Genomic DNA, 17,285 nt, shown 5'->3' on the forward strand with positions numbered 1-17,285 from the left:
TCTTGACTACTTGTTCTTGACTGTATACTTGTAGCGACGTTGTAGATTCAACATCAAGCAGCCACTTCTTTCGTGTTACTTCACTTGCACGAATCTCCAAAAGCAGCCATTGTGAAAACGCGCGTACTACACCACGGTTCAGCCAACGCTCAGGCACATGTGGCGCTGAAAGTGGTGTACCCGCCGCCAATAAGATGGTACGTTGCTCTCAGCGGGGGTCACTTCGGTTCTTCCTCGGCCCGTTGGTTGGAGTGGGCGACGAAGCGGTGCCTGCTCAGCGAGCTGCTGGTCGAGAAGGCCTTGCCGCATTCCGAGCACTTGAAGGGCCGCTCGCCTGTGTGCGTTCGTAGGTGGCCCACCAGGTGGGTCTTCTGGGTGAACGTCGCCTGACACTCTTCGCACCTGCGGTCAGGACATTGAAGTGACGCTGAAAGAGAAACCTTGTACTCTCCTATCCTTGACCTTTCTTTCGTACGACACACCGCCTTTAACTAATTAAACGATGTTTTTTTTTTAATGGATGGATATGATGTTTCTTTAGTGATTTCTTTAGGACAAGGAAAGATGGGTACAGGAACACGCGCTTCCCTCTCATTGTCTGAAGGAGAAATCGATTACTTGTAGTAAGCGCATGCTGACAATGCAAGTCGTCTAGCGCACGCCTGTGGAGATAAGCTACACTAATTCACCTGTACGGTCTCTCGCCGGTGTGTATGCGGATGTGCTCGACCATGTGGGTCTTCTGGGTGAACCGGCGCTGGCAGATGTGGCAGGCGTACGGTCGCTCGCCCGTGTGAGTGAGACGGTGCTTGCTCAAGTGGCCCCGCTGGGCGAACGTGACTCCGCAGAAGCTGCACTCGTAGCGACCGCCACTGCCGCCAGCACCGGGCGCGGGGTGCTCCGAGCGCCGGTGCGCCGACAGGTCCTGGCGGCGCTGGAACACCTTGTGAACGATTGAAAAAGAGACAAAACTTAACCTCTGTTATAACTGGAAAACTGATACTATCACTGATAGAACAAAGAGAGAACGAGAAATATTGCAGCGTAAGGACGCAACTATCCACTCTTTACATCATCTTCTGAGCGTCTCTTTAAACACGCAAGCATGCAGTCATAGGCGTATCTACCGGGGAGGCGGGGGGGGGGGGGGGAGGGGGACCCCCCCCCCCACTGAGATCTGTTAGGGGGGCTCCGCCCCCCCCACTTTCGACAGTGGTTATTGTTGGCTGCAGACTGGGAAACTAACAAGTCAGGCGAAGTTTTACTTGAACGCAGCAATAACATAATTATGTAATAAAATTCGTCCTACGCTTCTGCTGTGACGACTGTCCTCCGTGTGTCATGACCACGCACTGTAGGCTACCTGCGGTGCGGGCTGCCTATTCCACGCTTGCGCGCCTTTCGCTCGAGCATTGCAGAGGAGGCTGTCGCTCAGCAGCAACACAGCAATCTGTCATGATTTTGTTTTGTTCTGCCTGCCCTGAAGTTTAAGTAATCGGCGATGAAAATATGGGTGGGAACCAGTAAACGTTTTATAGTCCGATCAAACGCTCTCCTTTTTCGGGAAATTCAGTTTCTTTCTTTGAAAACGAATAGCATCGCCACTGCTCCATATCCAAGCTGCTGTGAGTTGAGTGTGCAGAAGTGTCCAGTATTTTAGTTGTGCCTAGCCAGGACAGCTAAAATAGACTCCCACTTAAGTATCCGATTAGCCTGCTTCACTTAGCTTATCATATAGTAGCCTGCAGCGATCGTTACGACTTGCAACAAGGCTTTCAAGTTTGCCCCGCTACTTGATCTACCTCACCAGGGAGATGTTCAGCGTCCACGGTTTTCTGGACTAAGAAGGCTGCCTACCTGCAAAGGATTGTGTCTGTTTATTTCTCTCTCTACCTCTTTGTCAGCAACGATGAGTTCACACAGAGTTGTACACACGCAAAAACAGCTCAACATCGTTATACCACCATTGAAAGTATCTAATATACACATATGAATCCATCTCGCCCACTGCTATAAGCAGCCACTGCCAATGTGATTGGCGGGCAGCCTTCTTAAATTACGTTCAGAAAGAGACACTGTCTGGCTATTGCGTAAAAAATGAGTTGTTGTTCAGCACAGTAATGTGCTGTTTATTGTGCACACTTCGTTTTAACGCCGCGAGTATTCGCAGACTTGTGACGTCGCGTAACAAGGAGGCGATTTTATGGCATATTGAAAATTTCTGACGAATAGAAGAACCAATGACAAATAATACGCCGTATCGAAAATAGTTCATTATTATTTATTTTTTACGCAGTCATGCGTAAGTGGTAATTACGCGGTGGATCACTTACGCGTCATGTTGTTGTGTCGTTTTACGAGCAGGTGCTGTGAGCATGACCCCGAAAATTTCGACCACTCATTAACAGCTAACCACCGATACGGAAGGAAACAATGCGGGATAGTTTAACGTTATAATCGCCCACATTTTTTCAAGGAAAATTTAAGCTTACACAGTTTACGTAGACTGTTTACTTGGAGGAACCGGAGGGGAGGAGTAAAGGGCCACTTCACCGCTTTTCCGTCCCCCCCCCCCCCCCCAAGCTGGGAAAAGTAGGAGGGCAAGGAACGACAACTAGTATATAAATTCGTAGTCATTTATAATCTTATAACTGTACACAACCAGCTCAATGTGGTTTCCTTAAGTATTAATCGACTGAACTTGCGCATCTCCTTTAGAAAGACTTTATATTAGCGTGCTCTCACAGTAAAGAAATTGTCACTCGGCCTATTCTGAAGACTTCTGCGAAGTACCTTGCTTTGTCAGCCACATGTTTTGTTTAATAAGTGAGAATTTAAGGTACTAGAGTCCAGAGCAGGTTCTTCATACTCATCGTATTTACAACGCCAAACTGAGACTGTGAAGTTTGCAGATGTAATGCTCAGATGAAGAACAGGTTAAATGTGGCTGCACTTCTTAAACTTCACGATAATATTTCGAAAATGTTCTTAAGCACTGCTGTGTTGTCGCGGTATAAGGCGGCCCAGCCTGCACGATCTGTTTGTGCAGATTCTTCCTTGATTTAAAGCAAACAGTCTTGAAAAGCAAGTCATCTGATAAGCTCTATACGCAGTCCGCCCCCCCCCCCCCCTGTCGACGTAACAGTACGCCACTTTCAGAAGCACAATACCAACGGAGCGGCGCACTGCTCTTCTTCCGTCAACGACGCGGTGAAAGTTTGCCCTGGCGAGGTGGGCCGCGGTATCTCAATGCTGGTAGACGATTGTTTGGTTTCGCTTTCCTAGAGAAGCGCCTGTACTGCGAAAGCAACGTTCAACAAGTGCGGTACAAGTGCAAATCGAAACAAAATAGAAATATAGCACACCTGGCCGCACATCTGGCAACGCAGCCGGTCGGGACCGTGAACTGCGTATGGCGCGGTCGTCTCCTGCGCCTCCGCTCGCGCTGCGTTCTCGTACGGCGGCAAGTGGAAGTCAGCAGGGCTGGTCAGGAACTTGAGGGACTCGCTCGGTGAGAAGTGGTGACGCACGTACCCGGCTGTACCGACTGGAGAAAGAAGAGTGAGTGAGTGAGTGAGTGAGTGAGTGAGTGAGTGAGTGAGTGAGTGAGTGAGTGAGTGAGTGAGTGAGTGAGTGAGTGAGTGAGTGAGTGAGTGAGTGAGTGAGTGAGTGAGTGAGTGAGTGAGTGAGTGAGTGAGTGAGTGAGTGAGTGAGTGAGGTGAGTGAGTGAGTGAGTGAGCGAGCGCTTAGTTGGAGGGCAAGAATGTGAGTGAGTGATAGCTAGTGAACGGGTAAGCAAGTAAGTGAGGGGTTTGTTAGTGAATTGGTAAGTGAGCGAGCGAGTGAGTGAGTGAGCGCTTAGTTAGTGAAAGGGTAAGTGAGCGTATAGCTGTTGTAATAATTTAACCAGTGAGCTTCGAGTAACAGTATGCGGGTGTACAGCCAGAATAATGATCGAGCCAGTGAGTGAGCGTATGAAATGAGCTAGTGCTGAGTGAGTGACGTCAGTGAATGCGCTAGCACGTGTAGCAGTGAATGGACGTGATGAATGCACTTCTCAATGGAGGAGTATAAGTTTCAAAAGTTAGGAAGTGGTGTGTTGGTACGAGAGCGAGTAAGCCAGCGAGTGAGTAAGCGCTTGAGCAAATGCATGGGAAAGCAAGCACTTCTAGTGGGCTTTGCAACACAGTTATACGCACAAAGGACAAAGCAGCTAATGGTATATTGATCGAGTTAGTTTGCTCGATCATGCGTTATGTGGAGACGCCGGGAGAAACACATCAGTTGCAACAGACACAGATAACGGCACTGCAATAGGCTCGTTACAGCATGCATACAATCTCACCCGAGCGGGACACACAACAGTCAACATACGGCGTTATTACATGCACCACAATCTAAACACTTCGACGAGCGATATAAGAAAGCCCAGTCCGTGGCGAGTGCGACAGGTTCGCGTGAACACTCTCCTGCTTCCAGTACGGCCACACCGGGAAGCTTCTGTAGAATTCAGTACGCATCTATCATGATAATTTTCCCGTCGCCGGGCGCCGCCTGGAAGATAAAACGAAGGTATTATTGGTTGGTGAAATTCATCACTAAGAAAATCGATATAGCTATCATCTTCGAAAGAATTTCTATCGCAGTGGCACCACAGGCCTGCACAGACAACGAATGAAGCATCAGATATAGAATTAACATATACGAGGAATGTTAATTCCACTGCGCTGATAGGCCCAATGGTAAAATGGGAGTGTTATGACGGCGTTAGGAACTTCAAAATTAGCCTGCCTAGAACACACATCTTGGCAAATCGTGCAAATAAGTCTGCTATCATCCCGTGATGCACGAAAACAATGTATGACGATAGAGTCTCAAATCAGTTTGGCGTAATTTGCGCTAAACTATGTATATCGCGTTATTGACAATGCTAAAAAAAAAAACAGGCACAAAATGGCAGGTACTACGTAGGGGTAGCAGATATATGGTTCATTAAAGTCTCCTGTAGAATGTACGGTGTTCATGCGTTCTGTACATTGTACAAACACAAGCAGGCTTCAGTTCTTACATGGCCCACTAAGGGACGTGAAAAAAACAAAAAAAAACGCACAGTCACAATCCTGCGAATCCAAGTCATGGTCCAGGGAGGCAGGGACCCGTCTCATTACGATTCTACATCGCATTGATTGCTTCAGTGGTATACAGCATTCATTCATAACAAATTAAGTCGAACTAAAATTTCCTTGCCGTTGGCCTTTGAAGATGAAACACTAAGGGACATATATCAAAGGAAAAACATACAATAGATAATTCTGGCGGTCACGTGCACGGTACCTAAAATAACCACCAGCTGGCTCGAGTTCACCACATAAATCTGACCCGACCAAAGGCATGCAAGACAGATCTGACGAGAAGGTGTAAAACGCTACAGTCCACGTGCTGTAAGTCCGACTGGTAGTTCACGAGGTCACGGAACCCTTGTCCTTGCGATCCTAGAGCCTTGTCCTTGAGCGGATACCGCGAGTTCGATTGTGCTATGCACAGGTGAATCTTCCCCGGTTTCAGCGTCGTGTCCATACGTCGGAGAAAACCTCGAAAACGACAGCTTACCAATTGGCGAGTTTCGTTTCTCGACGCTGTATTGACTCAAGGGGTCAAGCTTTCACCCAGAGAGATTTTTCGAACGACGGGAAAGAATCAGCACCAGGGTCCCAGCCACAGGCACGCGCTTGGTGTGACGATGTCATGCACTGCACGCGGTAAAAAAACGTCGTCTTCGAAAAGGGACACCTTTCTTCTCTCGCATAATGGCACCGATTGGCAGTGTATCTTCTGGTTGTTAACGAGTATTAGGCACACTTAAACTAACGTTGGTAACCATGAAAGCGTCTGTGGTTTTTGAGGTGCTGTAATCTCAAAATTTGACGGTGGGCTATGATGTTCAAAATTCCCGCGCTTGACAGTGCACACTGTTCTTAGTTCTTCAGAAACTCTGAGGAGTATATGAAGGGTACGTAGCGTACAAAAAGAAGAGAAAGCATCGTATGTAGCCTTTATCTAGAGAATATTTTTGTTCAGTGCCCACATTCTAGCTTGTGGAATCGTCATCTGGTAGATCTCATCTCCCACTTTTAGACATAACGAGATTGAAGACTAGCGTTTCTTCTCTCCGTATTGCTTCGATGTTCAGAAAAAGCTTCTAGTTACAACTGCCAGCAAAGAATGGCTCGTTGCAGTCTTCTTTCGTAGAATTATTTAGGGATTCGCGCATGGAGTGAGGATTTATGCCCGAGGAGGATGTCGTGCTCGACATGTGCCGGCGTTCGGATCGGTGTAAACATCACGCGTTTTTCCAATATGGCAGCGTTGTGGTGCAGTGCGTGCAGTGCGTGCGGCAGCGAACTGGCAGCGATGTCGCATTTTCTCGCGTATTTCAGCCGTCATTCTGCGTAGCCCCAACCGATCAGCATTTTAACGATCATCCGGCACACCATGACGCCTCCTAAAATGAAGAAGCTGGACAAACCTCACGAACATCAGCGACTGTACAAATTATGAGTATCTTGTTTACATGTAGTCGGCCGTGTCACCGGCTTTTTCAAAATCGCGGAAAGTTCTTGTTCCACGGCGTGCCCGCGATCTGTGTGTTTTCTCACGTGCAATGACGCATTTTTTTTCTTTCTATGTTCACGTCCCATCAGGTGCTCTGCATCACAAGCATAAATTTCCAGCGCCAATCGCTAATCGTAAGTGAAACCTGGTATCGTTGTCTATTAGCGGCTGCTCTACAAACAGTTTTCTTACAGTCATGAATACTTGTTAGAAGCGACAATTTAACACGTGTTTCTTGACACTCTACGTCTTGTGTTGACAGAGTTGTTCGTAGTTGTCACAAACCGGGGAAACAGATTCGGCCGCTTCGCCTCCGGCAAAGCGTCGCGATGACAGCTATCTGAAATGGGTTGGGGCTAAAATCCATCGATTTCACAACTTCAGTTGCAGTCGTAGTCGACAAAACGTGATTTGTAGTGCTTGTCAATAACGCTGCATGTCCTCTTGTTTTGTCACTTTCGCAGGGTTTCGTCGAGTTGACCTTGTTTCCGACCAAATCAGACCTAAGATGGATCAGGATCAACTGCAAGCAAAGTCATATCCTTCGCTGTTGCTGGATTTGTTTGCTTTGTCTTGTCATTCCTCGATGTTTTCTCATTCTAGAATTGAAGCTGCAAGGAACGGTTTACTTCTTACTGAAACTAAACGTAGCGTCTAAGTAAAAAAAAAGCAAATTTTTGCATATTGACGACACGCCTTTCACACCTCTGTGCACCAACTTTCTCAACTGCTGTTTTCCCGATCTCACTGTACGGGTTTTCACACGACCCGCCATGGTGGTCTAGTGGTTATGGTGCTAGACTGCAGACCCGAAGGTCCCAGGATTGAATCCCGGCCGCGGCGGCCGCATTCTGATGGAGGTGAAATGCTAGAGGCCTGTGTGCTTATGTTTAGGGGCACGTTAAAGAACCACACGTAATCGAAATTTCCTGGACCCTGCACTACCGCGTCTCTCGTAATCGTATCGTGGTTTCGGGACGTAAAATACTAGCAATTATTATGAGCTTTTGCACGGCTTGACACTTTTTGTTTCAAATCCATTCACGGTACAAGAAAGTCTTGCTTACACAGTGACCCCCAGTCGTTTAGTTTTGCTTGTTGAGAGCGCCAAGTTTCATGCATGGCATATGCTTTGTTGTATGTTAATATATGTTAATGTAGTGCTTATAGAGAGCACATTGCATTCAAACTTAAAAAGAGTCGCAGCCTTCGCGGTTTGCCAGCCTTAACTGCGACGCACGTGTCTACCGGATACGCATCAACGACCAATTCGAGTGTGCATTCCAGTACAACGATCCCACATTGGACATATGCCCTGGAGAAAACAAACTGTACGTATATATCTTCTCTCTTGTAGTCTTGTCAGTGGAAATCGTCTGATATGAATCAACGGACATTCACCAATGTTATCTTATGCTGATGTCAGATGGCACTTTTGATCACGCTTAGGCTCAATCCAGATCACGTGCTGCTACACGGTTACACTTTTCATCGCAACCAAAAGCGATCATGATCAAGTAGATCACAATTTGGCTGAAATCTGTGCAAAAGTCTATCCGGATTAGTTTGGACTGTGTAGTGGCGACCAAAAAATTCGATCCGAATTGGCCCTGATCCTGATGAAAGCTGCCCATGTGACATTAGTATTAGGGCTTCTTTAAATTGGCAGAATAACTGTGCGTTTCCTCATACTTCATTACGAATATCTTTTTCAAGCTAGGCACTCGTGTCAACTTGCACTCAGTAGCACTCACACAAGTTTCTGTTCGTGCCCATTCACACTCACTTTCATAACCCCCTTTTTTGCTCAGATTCATCGATACCCACACTCATTAATACTCGCACCCACTCACACATTTTGTCACCTCTGATTTGAGCATGGGTGAGCGTGCAGATACATGCCTCGAAGATCATGCGCTGCTTCTTTCACGTTGCTGCGCATTCGCTCATGTTAGTTCGACGCTGTTTTTGTTCCGTTTCTGTCGAACAGACGGAACATCGACACCTTCTCGGCCGCCCACATGGCGGCTGTGAAATCGGTCGACCCTGGCTATGGAAATGGGGAGATCTCTGTCAGAATACCCTCGGAAGCTTCCCACCTCGTACAAGGTAACCGCTTGAATTCCGGGACATAGGTCATGGTCCTTCCGTTTTGCGCGGCATATGAACGGTGTTTGACAACATCTTTGCAGAGGGCAAAGCCTTCCGAGTCAGCGTCGAGTTCTCTTTGGAGAAGCCGCAGGGCGGCATACACTTCGTGGTACCCGAATGCGAGGGATCTCTTGCAGAGGTAACTGTAATTCCTTTAACTACCCTTTTATGTTTGTGTCTACAATTTTCACTGGCCAACAAAATCTAATTTAAAAAAACAACTTTTGAACTGTCAGTATTCATCATTACCAAGCATCACGAATGGTTTCTTGCTCTAGCGAAAAAAATAATTTTTCCTGCTTGTTTCATAGCTGTAACAGCACAAATGTAACAAGATACTACAAAGAACGAAAGAAGGGAAATTTTTTTCTGAATCGAACAGACAATTAGGCCTAATTGTCTGTTCGATTCATTAAGTTGTGTAAGACGCAGGACAGAGTGCTGACTTAACTAACCTCACTCTGTCCTATGTCTTCTTTGCGTCTTTTTACGTTTGCACTGTTATACCTGTGAACTATGCATCATGAAGTAGCCTGCCAGCAAATGTTACTGAAGTTCCTGCATGTGCATGTGCTTTTCTACGGGATGGATCTTTTGCTTCGTCAGTCACCAGGGGCGTAGCCAAGGGGGGGGTTGGGGGGGTTCAAACCCCCCCGAAATTTTTCAGTTTTGCTTGCGTATATAGGCACGCACACATACAAACGCACGCACGAACATACATAAAGTATGGTTGAACCCCCCCCGAAAAAAATTTCTGGCTACGCCCCTGTCAGTCACTGTCTTTCACTTTAAAGAGCACAGTTACAGTTCAAAGTCACTGTCTACATTGCGACCTAACAGTTAAGTACAAACTCTCAGCACAAAACTACACTGCAAATTTTGTGCTTGCATGCTGTAGAACGTAGTATCCAAGAGAGACGCTGGCATTGAAAGAAGTCCACCTCTTGTGGACTTCATCGTGGGAATGAGTGAGCATAATTGTATATAACATCTGTACAAATCCTTTTTGAGTTGGACTTAAATGTGCTTGCCAGTCCATTCTTAGGATGTCGCTAACTGTAAAACTGCGGTAATACATGCCCATATCGATTGTTGTGACTCGCTTCTTGGCCGTGATTTGCAATCAGCCACTCCACTTCTGCCAATCGCCAGCGTGGATGAACCCTTGCTTTATAAAGTAGCACGAGCTTTTTAGAGCGGAACAGTATGTTGCAAACACCTGCCCTCCACAAGCTAAGATCAAGTCAAATTAATAGATTCAATCTCCAAAATCAATGTGAAGCCTTACAACGGAATGCAGCTAGTGCAACCGGAGATTGAACCTCTGACCCAGCAGCAATGTGTCATAGCTGCTGAACTGCCGTGGCTGGTATGGAAGTAAATGACAACGTAGTCACAAGTTCGCAGAAGCATGCTAGCAAGGACAAAGAGGGGGTGTCATATAGGTGACAGTTGATTGGCTGGCATACAAAAACAGGACACATGCTACAAGGGGACGCGAAATGCGTCTATATGTGCATGCGCATGCAAACTCGCTTTGGTGAATGTTTTCTTGCGCATATCTTCCCCTGTCGTGGGGTACAATAATTTTGTCGATGTTTCAATACTTTCTTATGATGTCCCTTGCAGCGTGGTGTTCATGTCTTCACCTACGGCCACGAAAACTCTTCAAGGTAGGTTTCTACTTTTTGTTCCTTTGAACGTTACGCTAGAACTTCGTCGAAACATTTCTTGAGGGATAGTGGAAAAAGAAAGCATGATCCGGGAGGCATAACATCTGATAGCAGTCTTTTTAGGCAGGTAAATTCTTTTATAGAGCTTAGTACTTGAAATGAAGGCAACATGCCAGCATGCTGTAAGACCATTTGGTTTATTGGACAGATAGCAGGAATTTAGGTAAGTACATGGCAAAGGTGAGTGCCCTTACCAACAGCCTACCGATCCTCGCTCATGTTGTGCGTATATGAGGGAGCGGCCCGATGCTCTTGCTCTGTGTGCGCTTGCGAGTACCAGCAATACGAAATGGAATCTGTCTCTGGAAGTCACTCATTTTTTTCCCAGATGACCGTGCCGTTTGTTAACTTATCTCAATAATATTAAGTCGAGACACGCCATGTCGTTGCAGGCTGTGGTTCCCGTGCATAGACTCGTACGCGGACCCCTGCACGTGGAAGATGGAGTTCACTGTGGACTCTAACATGATCGCTGTGTCGTGCGGGGACCTCGTGGAAACTGTCTACACATCGGACATGAGGAAGAAGACTTTTCACTACAACCTCACCACGCCCACGTCGGCGCCGAAGATTGCACTGGCTGTAGGGTGAGGCTCTTCATCTTTGGTGTCGGGCCTTCACGCGCAGTGGCAGGCATCGACGACTGTTCACTTAGCTTTATTGCTAGAGAGCTGTTGTATATGAACTTTGAGGAACTGAAACTTCTGTTGTTCTCTCTTCACTGCCTCTAGTACTAATCAAGAGACACGTTCAACTGATTGCTTCAGATTGCACACGGTGAAACAATGTTTTAAAAGGAAGCTTTAAAGGGGCCCAGCAACACTTTTTGAAAGTGGTCAGAAAACGCTGCCGATCAGTAGTCGAGGCTCCTACGGACATGTGAGCCTAACGTTATAGCGCATGACGGGGCAGGGAGCTTGTAATTAAATTTCGAAGTCAGCTAAAAATTGCTCACTCTTCTCTCGACAAATGATGCCATATACTCGAACTGCGGCATATGCCCAAAAGACACGGCCATTGGCTGATTTGAGCATTGCGAGCTGCATAGTTACCGTGACTACTGGCCATCCAAAATGTCCATACGAATCATTTGACTTGTTGGGTAGCGTTGATCTTCCTTCGACACTTGGCTACATCTTCAAGAAAGCTAGGAATTCTGTGTCAGACATCTTTAATCAGTTACAGCCTAAGAAAAGATGCCAGCTCTGCCCACAGAGAATTTGCATAAATGCTCCATCCAATAGAGCACTTACTCATTTTCGTGATGGCGGACTTTCCCTTACAGACCCACATTTGTGTCGCTGGTTTTAGGCCGGAAACTTGAATGTCCAGGTAAATTTCGTTAGGGGTTTGGACATTGCTGCGCAGCCAAACCTAATGTTTCAGGTAGTAACAATGAACCTTTAAGTCCTAATATGCATAGTACTTACATTAGCCAAAGAATTACTTGTACGGTTCGAGCGGAAACCAGCTAGCACGACTGTCTTTCACAGGTGAAGGGTAGGCGCGGTTTTGTAGCCAAGCATACATTTTTTCTTAGGACGTAAGGCACCGTAGCGTGTGCGAGCACATTGTCTTCCTTCAGAAACATATTGCAGCATAAATTGGCGAAATATTTCGTGCACTCTCCTATTTCTTTTTTAACACGAAAGTGTTTTATGCCGGGGTCCACCAAGTACATCCGTCACGGATATGACGTTGATAAAATGGACACCAACGGGTGAGAAAGAAAAAGCCAAGAAAAAGATACCCCGCTGGGAATCGAACCCACGACGTTGCGGCCGCGACGGCAAGCGCCCGACGCGCTACCCACTAAGCCATCTCGGGATATGCTAGGCACGGCGCGAACGCGCCTTATATCTTTCACACATTCTCTTTCGCGGCGGGCGGAGCGGGGCGGTGCCGCCGTCTGTGAGAGGTGAAAAGAAGTAATACTTCACGATCGACACTTACTAGCGCTTACTCCGAGATTGCACGCGCTATCTGAGGTCATGGTTAAAGCGTCTCGATACCAGAGAGGTAGAGTGGCCGCGCTGGCGTCGCCGAGGCACCCTTGACGTAGTTACGTTCTTTGCCTTTGGCTTCGTGTTAGCGTGCGTCGGCTCATCGGAGTAGTGCATCTTCCACGTGCACCAACGGGATTTCTCCGCCGCCGACTGCTTCAATTGCGAGAGCACCGACTAACAAAACTGCTGCAATATGCGTTGCAGAAAGGACGCGATTTCGACGGGCGAATGTCGTGCTTTGGTGGAGCGAGAGCAGCGCCTGCGAGACAGAGGCCAGCGGGACGCACGCGTTTGCGGCTCAGGCTACGAACCTCTACCTCCCGTGTTGCTGAAGCGCAGTGCGTGTTATGTATGCATGAGCACAGGCGTCGGCTACCCATTACTAGAAAGCGCACACCGTGCCGTTTCTCTCCTTAATTGACGACGCTTTGAAGAAGTGCAAAGCGGGTAACAGTGTTGATTATAAGCTTGTTGATATCATCCTTACGCGGGATTCACGATTCGCTGTGTCCAAATATATGTTCACACCGTCAGCTACCACAACACTTTAATCATGATCATGGGCGTTAGTCGTCGCGATAGAGACATGCTGTCAACATGGGTGCATCCACGTCAAACGGTGCTATAGCTGCCAAACACAAATAGACGTTGTACAAGCTCTGATACATCATTACACAATAAGCACTACTTCTGTGAAGACACGTTTCACTTTCGTGTTATACCGATTCCTATGACGGAGGGATCAACCATGTTTTTCCAAGGCCCTTCGAGATCTTTGTGGACCCTCAGATGCACGAGGTGACGCATTTCTGCCTCCCGCACCTGCTGCCCCTCCTGAAGCAGTGCACCAACTTCCTTCATGAGGTAAGTACTGTACTTTACTGAGGTACATATAGTATGTCTCGTGAGTCAAGAAATTCTTTTAGCTTTTGCGATACCCGATGACACGTTGCGAGACCTTGTTGGCAACGGCGCAAGCACGAATGACGCAAAAATAAACGAAGTAATAAAAGTTGGTCAAAAGCCACGTGATACTCAAGTGAACGTGTGTGTGCTGTCGTTTTACCGAAAGTTACATTACCTCATTGTCACATAACGTCGTCGTGACGTCACAGAATGCCAGAATTTATGTTGTCTTGGCATGACATCGCATGGGCCGATCCCGGAGGCAGTGCTAAACCATGTGATGTGTGGAAAGCTTGAAATGCCTCTGATCCTTAAGGATTAATACAATCAATCAAGAAGGAACGGACTGCTTTCTCCTCAGAGTTGCCTTAGGAAAATGCGCAACAGACCGTCTTTTTCATTCAATACAGACAATGCTTTGAAACCTGCAAAAGCGGTCTCTTTGTAGCAGTCTCGCGCTTTGCATTTTGTGGGCATTTTTCTTATCTGTGACTCTTCCTTAATGAATAACTGTAGCCAAACTTCATCATGATGGAGCCACACTTGATGCGCAAAAGGCTTATTACAGCCACTGTTCGCAATAGACGTAGTATTTGCCATGTTGTGATACGAGCAAGACACATTTTTTCTTTGCTCTGTTGTATGCAGCAATTCGTTGTATTCATGTTCACTACATCAATGCTCGACTGCACTTCATAAATTACATCTGCAGCATGTGGATTCAAGTTCAAGGCAAATCATTTCTTAACTTATCCATGCTCATTGGTCATCATGTCATGCAATGTATTGTGTTTTGGTCACGAGTGAAAGTCATTCGCTGTGGCCAATGCTTAGTGATAAAGAGGCTCATAATTAGAAATACTTGTTTCAGTCAAAGAAAATTTTGTAATTTATGCGTTTGGTTTCCGCAGGCTGTGTGTCCTTTACATTCACTGCACATGTCATTTAATTTTTCATGATAACCATCCGGAATAGTGTAGTAGTCGTGCTGACAAGCGAGCTTTTTCGGGATTCATCAAGAAGCTGCATTGTCTCTCATGCTACTGTTGTTACGTCTGCATCTGGTTCACTGACGTTAATCCACGCTAAATGCTGCACTGAAAAGGCAGCACTATTCTTTTGACTAAACCTCTTACCCAATCTCGGGGTAATTTTGAATGTGGGTACTAAACCTTTCGTCACAAAAAGATACTCGTGATGAAAAATGGTAGTGTGAGCCAACCGTTAGCAAAGTGCTGCATACATCGTTGCAACGCTCGACACCTGAAGGAACGTGCTAACTCTATATTATTTCCCAAAGTCTTCTTTCTTCATTGCTTTGACACTTCTTTAACACAAAAACAAGACAGATTGGAGTCTTTACATTTTTCGTTCTGTAAATTTGTTCTCTTCTAGGCTTTTGAGTTCTATGAGGAACTCCTTTCAAGTCGGTACCCGTACTCATGCTACAAGCAGGTGTTCGTCGCCGAGGCCTACGTTGATGCAGACCCATATGCGACATTGACCATCCTGAGGTGAACACGCTGCTGCATTTGCTTGTACTTAGATCTAAGCATCATTGCACGATTGAACTGAACGTGAGAACGAAGAAGGGAGACAAGTGCCAAGCTCTGTGCTTTCGACACTACCTTAAAGATCACACTTAGTGGAAGCCAGCTGGCCCAATTTTTCGTTCTGTTATTCGTGTAATGTTTTAAAAGAAGTGACACACGTTTCCAGAGTGTGCGCAGTTGAATAATGAACACGTTCATTGTTGAGCTCGTAAGCTGTGCCATAGACAAGAACAAGAATGGTGGCATTGAATGAGTTGCGTTTCCTCATGGCTCGCAAAAGGGAAATGATGGCAGTTGTACCTTTTAAATTTCTTCGTTATGCTATTGGCAAATGAAACAAAGGGCAAAACATTTACATTGTGTATGAAATGCCCACAAAACTGTTGCTGTTCTTTAGTTGCTTGGATCTTCGCAACGTGAGTTTCCAGCCAAGAAGCGAATCCCAACAGCCACTATTCTCAGTTAAATAAATTTTTTTCCTCAGTGTACTTTAGAATAGGGGTGTGCGAATATTCGAAATTTCGAATATTTTTCGAATAGTGTTTGCTATTCGATTCGATTCGCACTGGAATTTTACTATTCGAACTTCCCAAAAACGCAGTCAACGTCCGATTAAAAGTGACCTCTTCAGATTTTTTTTAATATGCTTCACCTCATTACACTCTCGTATTGCGGCAAAGCTGCCTTTCAAGTTCCGCTACGGTCGAACTTTGCCAAGACACAGTCAACGTCCGATTGAAAGTGGTCCCTAGGTTTTCAATATGCTTCACCTCATTACACCCCCCGTATTGCGGCAAAGCTGCCTTTCAAGCTCCGCTACGGTCGCAAATGTATTAACTCAAGAAAACGCTGGTTTCAACATGGAGATGAAAGATGTGGCAGAGTTGGGGGCTCAATTAATGCTGTTTTGGACCTGAAATTTGGGCAGTAAGTCCGAAAAATCGGACGCTGAAGCTTTTTAGCATCCGAAATTTCAGATGTTCTTATATATCGACGTCTACGAGGCAGATTTGGAACTCCGGACTTGAAGGGAGCACACCCTTGTCCACCACATTAGTTGGACTTCCACAGAAGTTGAAAGAGGAGGAGAGGCTGAGGAAATGGCATCTTTGCCTATCACGTGTAAAGTGTTGTCGGCAACACTTTGGTTGCACCAGATCATGTACATAAATAGAATTCAGCCTCTACATTGCCTCATTCTTGATAAGACAACTATGAAACACCACCCCGCCAGTGTTTCTTCAACCTAGCGCAAAGAAACACTTTCATGATGCTATCTCATAAGAATATGCTTAGGGATCCTCTCTAACATTTTTTTTTGCAATTTCGCTTTGAAGTATTCGAAAGATATTCTAGAAATATTCGAAAAATATTCGATTCGATTCGCACTCACACTTCAATATTCGAATTCGCTTCGCACCCAAAATTTTGCTATTCGCACAGCTCTACTTTAGAACCTAGAATTGGCTCCTTCCTGATTTCTTAAGTCATGACCCATTTGTCCTGTGTTTTTGCGCAGCCGTTGTTAGTTCTGAACGTAAGAATCTGGATCTGAGCCTAGCCACTGTTGTCAACACTGTACACTCAAACCTCGATATAACGAACACGGATATAATGAATTATCGGTTATAACGAAGTAATCTAGGAGTAGCCTTGGTAACAGCCACAGTGGTTCGAATGTACGCTTATAACGAATTTTCGGATATAGCGAAGTTATTTTCGTGTCAAATGCGACTGTTATTATGAGGTGTCAGTGTAGTTACAATTTCTACTTTTCACTTGTCCTTCGACAGCGTGAACCTTCTGCACTCGAAGCACATCATCGACGAAGCGTACCTCTCGCGCAAAATCATGGCTAAGGCAGTGGCCGAGCAGTTCTTCGGCTGTTTCATTGCCATGCACACATGGTGAGTGTTTGAGGATGTCTTAAAAGTGTTAAGTATTTCGTGAGTGTTACTGTTGCCAGGTACTGAAGATTTATCGGAATGCCTGTTGCTATCTGGCATCAATAAATACAGCCTGTGGACGTGTTAGCAGAGTGCATTGCGCAAGTTTGTACAGTTGGCGTCGAAAGTTTAGGGACCACGAGACACAAGAAAAGGCTGAATAACCTCTGCTTGAGCAGGCAGCCTTGAATTTAAATTTCTGGCCTGTTCTAAAATGCGCTAACAACATATGCTATGCAGTTTGACTGATTACAGTCACAGATAGCAGGAAAATTCAAAGTTTTCTCAGACCTAGTGGTCTCTAGGCTTTTGGTGATGACCGTACATCTATTGCAAGTTACCTTAAAGAAAGCATGAATTAGTGAGGTGGTCTATTAA

At 46.0% G+C, this 17,285-nt stretch overlaps 2 protein-coding genes across 2 annotated transcripts in view; one reads left to right on the plus strand and one right to left on the minus strand.

Annotated features, from left to right (window-relative positions):
* Window positions 1-218: 218 nt before the first annotated feature.
* On the minus strand, window positions 219-5,577 carry LOC119406304 (zinc finger protein 83). Its single transcript, XM_037673040.2, has 4 exons — window positions 5,430-5,577; window positions 3,366-3,547; window positions 690-943; window positions 219-402 (listed from the first exon to the last, which is right to left on the minus strand). The coding sequence occupies exons 1-4, from the start codon at window positions 5,575-5,577 to the stop codon at window positions 219-221; spliced, it is 768 nt and encodes a 255-aa protein (XP_037528968.1).
* A 772-nt stretch (window positions 5,578-6,349) lies between these two features.
* LOC119407323 (transcription initiation factor TFIID subunit 2) overlaps window positions 6,350-17,285 on the plus strand; it is a 54,691-nt gene continuing 43,755 nt past the window's right edge. Inside the window, exons 1-11 of the mRNA XM_037674239.2 lie at window positions 6,350-6,554; window positions 6,692-6,746; window positions 7,077-7,149; window positions 7,853-7,943; window positions 8,603-8,721; window positions 8,805-8,902; window positions 10,393-10,436; window positions 10,889-11,083; window positions 13,264-13,366; window positions 14,804-14,922; window positions 16,755-16,868. Coding sequence (XP_037530167.1) covers window positions 6,493-6,554; window positions 6,692-6,746; window positions 7,077-7,149; window positions 7,853-7,943; window positions 8,603-8,721; window positions 8,805-8,902; window positions 10,393-10,436; window positions 10,889-11,083; window positions 13,264-13,366; window positions 14,804-14,922; window positions 16,755-16,868 — 1,073 coding nt within the window. The 5' untranslated portion in view covers window positions 6,350-6,492. The remainder of the gene's footprint in view (window positions 6,555-6,691; window positions 6,747-7,076; window positions 7,150-7,852; window positions 7,944-8,602; window positions 8,722-8,804; window positions 8,903-10,392; window positions 10,437-10,888; window positions 11,084-13,263; window positions 13,367-14,803; window positions 14,923-16,754; window positions 16,869-17,285) is intronic.

The sequence above is a fragment of the Rhipicephalus sanguineus genome, chromosome 10 (genome assembly GCF_013339695.2).
Source record: "Rhipicephalus sanguineus isolate Rsan-2018 chromosome 10, BIME_Rsan_1.4, whole genome shotgun sequence".
NCBI classification, from domain to species: Eukaryota; Metazoa; Arthropoda; class Arachnida; order Ixodida; family Ixodidae; genus Rhipicephalus; species Rhipicephalus sanguineus.